We start from the raw sequence: 7,476 nt of genomic DNA, 5'->3' as shown, positions 1-7,476 counted from the left end.
AATATCTAGTTCCCCACTGGACCTCAAGCCATCACATTACTGCTGGAATGGGGTCTTTGGAGAAGGCTGTTGGGATACTTGGATGGTTAGGGACTCAACTATTAAACAAATGAGACGGAATTATTTCAATATCAACTACATCAACCGCACAGCACACAGCAGGTGAAGCTCATCATCAAGAGTGGGAGTCCTGTAATTGATCCACCAGTCCTTGTCAATGACTATTGGGTCCCCTTGACTTTGACACCCTCTTAGGACACTCGTGTTTGTCCCATTATGAGCTCCGTCCTCCGTGACCCACACTACTTTGAGAAGCCAGATACCTTCTACCCTGGTCACTTCCTTGATGCCGAGGGCAACTTCCGGAAGCAGAAAGCCTTCATTCCATTCTCCATGGGTAAGCTGGGCCCTCCTCCCCCAATGTGAATGCTTGCTCATCCCCTCTTCTGTGTGTGACTTGTTCCCTTTGTTCAAGTCCAAGTGCTGGGTGAATTTTTGGAAAAGATGAGAATTGTGGAGGAAAGTAAATACAAGACATCTATAGAGAAAAGTAATTTGAGCAGGATGGAAAGACAGCAGGTGGATGGGAATAAAGCGAACACTAAACTGATGATATAGATCAAGTTGTGATATGTGCACACCTGCACATGCGCGCGCGCGCACACACACACACACACACACACACACAAATGGACAAGTGAATCATTTTTGAATCCTGCCATGTGCCAAGATTTGGAAAAGGCACTTTCAGCTTTTCTTTCAAAACTGAATTAACTTTATTGTTTTTTTCTAGGTTTTATACAAACAAGAAAGTAATAAATTTGAAAATGAATATCATTTGATAATTCATGACCCAAATTTTAATTATGTAGGCTTATGTAAGGTAGAGGATGGATAGCACTAGATACATAGTTATCTTATAGGTGATAGAGGACAGCCAACAAGTAGGTAGAAATAAGGAAGGCAGGAAGGTAGAAAGAGAACAGAATACAAGGGAAATTCATCGTTATTTTTTTATTAGTCAGTTGCTAAAATCCAAGCTTGGGAGTAGTGAGACCCAGGAGTTACTTGGGGATGAAATTTTAAGGAGTGTTCAGCAAGTGCCTGGTTCAACCACCTGCCATAGTTCAACTTTTAGCCTCTGACTTGAAATTTTCATACCCTAACATTTTGTTTTTAAATTATTTTAATTTTTTTTTTTTTACCAAGGGAACATTAATTTACAACATTGTATCTGAATTAGTGGTGTAGGATCATCCCTTTAGATGTTGTTACTGAAGACTCTACCACCAAAACCCCCAGAGTCCTCCATCCCAGTCCAGTGTCTCCCTCCTCACTCTGTCTACTCAACTCGCCCTGCGGTACCTGATGATCAACAGTCATTTCTAGAGTTTGTTATTGATTTGGCTTGATTTGACCATTTGTTTAATTCTCTATATTGCACATGTAAGTGACACCATCCAATATTTGTCTTTCTCCTTCTGACTTATTTCATTTGGCATCATCCCCTCCATTTCCACCCTTAGTGTTGAAAGAGGCAAGAATTTATCATTTCTAGAGCTGACTAGTTTTCCATTGTGTGGAAAAATAGCCCACATCTTCCTAATCTACTTTTCTCTCTTTGGTCACATAGGTTGTTCCCATAGCTTGGATACTGTAAGTAATGCTGCATGATCACAGGAGTATCTATTCCTTTGAATTAACGTTTTGGCATTCTTTGGATAGATGCCTAGAAGTGAAATTACTGGATCATACAGCAGAATCATTTTTAACATTTTGAGGAATCTCCATACTGTTTTCTAAAGGGGCTGGACCCAACAGTGCCCAACACTGTTATAGTAGTCTATGTGCCCAACAGTGCACCAACAGCATGCAATGGATCCTCTTTCTCCATATCCTGTTGTTTTCGGACTTTGTGAAATGGGCCATTCTCACACATGTGAGATGTTGCCTCCTTGTGGTTTTGATTTTCATTTCCCTGATGATAAATGATGATGAACATCTTTTGATTTTCCTGTTGGCCATCTGTATGTCTTCTTTGGAAGATGTGCCTATTTAGCACTCCTGTCCAGTTTTTGATTGGGTTATTTGTTTTCTTTTGACTGAGTTCTATATGTTCTTTGTAGATCTTGGATATCAGTCCCTTGTCAATGTATGCTGTGCAAGTGTTTTCTCTGATTCAGTAGGGTGTCTTTTTATGTTAGTGACAGTTGTTTTTGTTTGTTGGTTTGTTTTTTGCTGTGAAGTAGCCTTTTAGTTTAATGTGTTTCAGTATGCTGAGTCCCAGTTGTTTATAATTTTTTTCCTTGGTGTTGACAAATCCACAAAGACAACTCTGAAGCCTATGGCGTGGAGTGTTTTTGCCTGTTTTCTTCTATATACTTTATGGTTTCAAGTCTTACCTCCAAGTCTTTTCTCCATTTTGAGTTAATTTTTTAGTATTGTGTGGGATAGAGGTCAGTTTTTTTCTTTTGCACGTGGCTATCCCATTTTCTAACACCATTTATGTATGACCTTTATTATGTTCATGTATGTTCCTCTACCTTCAATCTTTTGAAGGTTTTTATCCTAAATGCCCTATACATAACTAATAAGCCCATGTGTCCTAATTCTTTATTTAATGCTATTGTGTTCTTATTTTGTCTGGTTGATCTGCCTACTGGTGAAAGCAGGGTGTTGAAGTCCCAAACTACAAATGTTCTTCCTAATGTCTGTTTCCAGATTTGCTAGTAATTGCCTTGCTTACTTTGAGGATCCTTCCTTTGAAATTCACCAAATTTATGTCTCTGGATGTATTGTTCCCTTAATCATTACATAGTGCCTCTGTCCCTTGTTATCTTTTTTAGCTGCAAATCTGTCTTATCTGATAAGTATGGCTGTCCCTGCCTTTCTTTGGGTCCCATTTGCTTATAGGATTGTTTTCCAACTCTTTACTTTCAGTCTATACTTATCTTTGGAACTCAGGTATATTTCTGGAGATAGCAGAAAGTTGGATTCTGTTTTCTGATCCATGAAGCTACTCTGTGCCTTGTGATTGGTCTGTTCAGTCCATTGCCATTTAAGGTGACTATTGATATACTACGGTCTGCTACTGCCAATTTGTCCTTTGTTTTGTACTATCTATTTCTTTGTTCAGTTCTTTGTGGGTGTTCTTTCCTTCTATTTAGCTATGAGAGCTCCTTTCAACATTTCTTGGAGAGAAGGTCTAGTGTTTGCAAACTCCTTTAGCTTCTGTTTGTCTGAGAAAGCCTTATTTCTCCCTCATATAGGAAGGAGAATCTTGTAGGATGGAGTATTCTTGGCAGACAGTTTTTACTTTAAGTATTTTGATCATGTCATTACATTCTCCCTTTGCCCATAGTGTTTTTCAGAGAATTCAGGGGTAGCTATATAGGCTATCTACTTCTTCCTTCTAGTCAGCTTCAATCTTCTTTATCTTGAACTCTTGGAAGTTTCACGAATATGTGTGTAGATCTCATTACATTAGGTAACCAAGTGTTCTTTTTGCTTCATGGAGTTGTATATTCAGTTCCTTCTCCAGGTTTGGGAAGTTGGGAAGTTTTCCTCTATTATCTCTTTGAACAACTTCTCTCTTCCCTTCTCTTTCTCTTTCCTTTCTGGAATACCCATTATCCTTTTTTTTTTTTTTTTTTTTTTTTGCTATCGTAAATAGTGCTGCTATAAACATAGGGGTGCAGGTGTTCTTTGGAATTGATGTTCCCATTATCCTTAATTGCCTTTTCTCATGGAGCCAGATAATTCTCAAGGTGTTTCTTCATTTTTGCTTCATATTTCTCTTTCTTCTTCCATCTGGATTCTTTGTATATTATCATCTTTGAGGCCACTGATTCAATCTTCCGTTTGGTCTATTCTAATTCCATAACTTTCTCCAGAGTTTTCACTCTCCCCTATGAATCTTTTTACATCCTGCATCTCCATTCTTTTCTTATTTAAAGATTCAATTTCTATCTTGTGTTTTATAATTTTATTTTTCAGAGTATTCATTTATTTTTCTGAGCTTTCTTGTGTGTCACTGATCAGCTTTTCTGCGTTTTCTTCCATTTCTTTGAATTTCCTTATGGCAATTTTGAACTCTGTATCTCACAGGAAGAAGAAAAGACCTTTAATGTCTTTGTAGTTGGCTTCTTGGAGATTTGTTTTTCCTCTGTGGTGAAATAATCCCGTGAGCACTCAGGAGACCAAGTGTTCTATTTTTCTTTGTCCCCCTTTTCAGTTTTTTTTAGGTCCTCTTTATTCTCATGTCCTCTGGGTGCAGAACTTCCACTTTTGCAGTAGATGGCGCTGTAGGTCAGGGAAAACTAATCTGCGGCTGCTATTTCTGGGGTGAGGTAGGAACCTGCAAGGAGTCTGGTCAAAAGTGGTAAAAGTGTTGTGCAGGGGCAGCTCATGCCTGTGTTAACCACTGATAGCTCTCCTCTCTGGGTTTCCTCATCCATGTCTCTATAGTATGCAGCCCAGACTTTCAGTGTCTCTTCACCATTTCAGCTCAAGTCCCAAGTAGGGTAGGGAGGGTCAGCCTTTCTGAACATTGTTTTCTTTACTGGGAACCTTGCCCACCTGGCTCACCCCAACACCTTCACAAGTGTCTCCCCACAGTTAAAAGTGTGCTTCCACACCAACCAGCTCCCCCCATTCTGCCCTAACACTGGAGTGTGGGATTTAACTTCTGGTTCCAGGTGCTTAGAAACCCATCTCCAGATTCCTGTCTCCATTCACCTTTTGTTGTATAGTGTTGAATTTCTCAGCATCTCTTCTATCATGGTCAGCATTGGTCTCCAATGTCCAGGTGGTGCTCTAGTTTTCCCCCAAGTCATAGGATACTCTGAACCCAGTGCCCTTCTGGATTACTTTAAATCACCTTCCCATGAGCCAAGCAGGGAACCTCTGAAGCCAGACCTCTTTCTACTAAAAATTTAAATCTCCATAGGGGTCTACTTCTGGTCTATATATGCTGGTCCTTAGCCACATTGTTCATACTGTTTTATCTTTTCTTATTCTAGCTATACCATACTGTTTGGATTATTATACCTGTATAATATATTTTAATATTTTACAGACATTCATCTTCCATCACTTTTCTTTTTCAGACAGTTTGATGGTTCTTCTAACATATCTTTCCCTTCCACATGCATTTTATAGTTATTTTGTTAAAGTCTGAAAAAAAAACCCACTGTGATTTTTAGTTTTAATTTAAATTTGTAAATTAATTTGGATAGCTTTGACAAGTTTAAAAATTTAAGATATTCCAGGCAAAAAGATAGTTAGCCATGGAATTAACATTGTCTCTCCTGGTGACACCTCGCTGTTTCATTTTTTTTTTAAAAGATTTATTTTTATTTATTTATTTATTTATACAAGCACTGGGTACAGTCAGAAGCGCAGGAGGGTGAGAGAATTCACCAGAGCCAGAGTGGGGAGCAGAGCAGGCAGAAGGACCGAAGCACACTGCTGAGGGGAGCAGCGGGTGGCAGAAGAGGTCTGCACACCATGTGGGACCCTACTCCGGTGGCCGGGTTGCAGCCGGGGATCAAACGAGCGCCGCAGAGGCTGCAGGCAGCTTTGCAACCCAGCCCTCAACCGCTGTGCCACTGGGGAGGCCCTCGCAGTTTAATTTTTTAACTATGTTTTGCATATTTCTTACTTATTCTAAGAAACATGAGAGGAGATTGTTGTTATTGTTCATGGAACCTCTTTGCGTAAGTCAAAATACCATAGACTAGTTGGCCTAAACAACAAAAAATTATTTCCCAGAGTTCTGGAGGTTAGAAGCCTGAGGTCAGGGTGCAGCATGGGCGGGCCTCTCTTCCTGGCTTGCAGACAGCCCCCTTCTTGCTCTGTCTCCACATGGCAGAGTTAGCTGCTGACCCTGGGCAGAGTTTGGGGGCTGGAACAGGCACCAGGTTGGCCAGACCAGTGGGGCCTCTGAGAAGCTGAGAGCAGTGGCTTCATATCCACTTATTCAGATGATGCAATGTTTCAACAGCCCTTACAGGAATGGTGGCTGCCTCGTGCACGTCAGTCCAGAACAGGATCACGGAGATCTCTGCTTCCCTCTACCTCTCACCTCTTGCTCATAGCACCTCATACCCAGGGCATACCTGCATACCCTAGCAGAAATTGTGTCAGTTTTCATACTTTCTCATGAACTGGTTTAATTGAGAATACACTTAAGCAGAGATACCCAGATAAAGATAGACAATGCTAGAATAAGGACCTAGTGAAAAAGAATATGGAAAGATAATGGATTAGGCTGGGAGGAAGTGGGACACCACACACACACACACACACACACACACACACACACACACGAGTGCAAACTCTCACTCATACTATTATGCGCACTCAGAACAAGAATAGGAGCAGAAACATCTTGTATGTAAATATGTGCAAATAACATGAAAATACCACCGCCCAGTGGGGTGGGGCTGCCTGGGATCCCCACAATGACACCCAGCCTTATGCCCTCAGGAAAACGCCTCTGTCTGGGAGAGAGCTTGGCCTGCTCAGAGCTCTTCCTCTTCTTGACCATGATTCTACAGAACTTCTCCTTGGGATGTTCCAAGGCCCCAGAAGATATTGAACTCATACGGGGGGTTAATGGGATGTGGAAAGTGCCCCCTGACTTCCAGCTCTGCTTCCTGCCCCGGGGAGGGGGCGAAACAAGGCAGATGCCCTCAGGAGTGATTGCAGAGTGAATGCAGGAAGGCCTCCTGAATCCACCCTCACACTCCCCTGTGGAAAGTCCTTTCTGTGGTTGCCCCTCCATTCCACCTGCTGCTGTAGCCACCATCCCCAGAAGGTCTTCTCTGTTGACTGAGGGGAAACTAAGACCTTCCATAACTTAGTGATACCCGTCACACAGTTAGGGAAACTGAGGCCAGAGGAGGGAAAGATTTAGATCCAAGAGTGCCCAGGACAGCAGCAGCAGGACCAGGAGACCACCCTCTCTCTCTCTTCCCTTTCTATGTCCCACATTCACATCCTTGTGTTCCTTTCTTGTATTGAAAGGACTTGCAGCATGTGCTGTGTGAATCCCGAATATTTCCCTTACTTCTCTGATCCCTTCCCCTGCAACAGAATGATAAAAATCAAGTTCTTCTACTTTTGTGTCATATTTTCTACTTCGCAGAACTTTTTTTGAAATGAAAATAATGTAACATGGAATTAACCACTAATTCCCACAGTGTACAGTTGTCTGTACATTGTCTCTCTCTAGTTACAAATTATTTCATCACTCCAAATGGGGACCTCTACCCCATTGGGAAGTCCCAACAGTGTTCCCTCCCTCTTGCCCCTGGAAAGAACGCTTCTTCTGAATCTATGAATTTACCTATCTGTATGTTCCAAATAAACGGAAGCTTATGTTAAGTGGCTCTGTGTCTGGCTTCTTTTGCTTACCATCCTGTTTTCAAGGTTCATCCATGTTGTAACATGTATCAATACTTCATTCCTTTT

At 41.3% G+C, this 7,476-nt stretch overlaps 2 protein-coding genes across 7 annotated transcripts in view; one reads left to right on the top strand and one right to left on the bottom strand.

Annotated features, from left to right (window-relative positions):
• The window catches only part of LOC119248644 (cytochrome P450 2B4-like), a 15,188-nt gene extending 8,472 nt beyond the window's left edge, over positions 1 to 6,716 (top strand). Inside the window, exons 8-9 of the mRNA XM_037515518.1 lie at positions 256 to 397; positions 6,490 to 6,716. Coding sequence (XP_037371415.1) covers positions 256 to 397; positions 6,490 to 6,716 — 369 coding nt within the window. The remainder of the gene's footprint in view (positions 1 to 255; positions 398 to 6,489) is intronic.
• The window catches only part of LOC119248645 (cytochrome P450 2G1-like), a 343,966-nt gene that overhangs the window by 78,171 nt on the left and 258,319 nt on the right, over positions 1 to 7,476 (bottom strand). The gene's annotated exons all lie outside the window — the stretch shown is intronic.

The sequence above is a fragment of the Talpa occidentalis genome, unplaced genomic scaffold, assembly GCF_014898055.3.
Source record: "Talpa occidentalis isolate TD23 unplaced genomic scaffold, MPIMG_talOcc4v2.1 talOcc4.17, whole genome shotgun sequence".
Lineage (NCBI taxonomy): Eukaryota > Metazoa > Chordata > Mammalia > Eulipotyphla > Talpidae > Talpa > Talpa occidentalis.
This window is presented reverse-complemented; position numbering and strand designations above follow the sequence as displayed.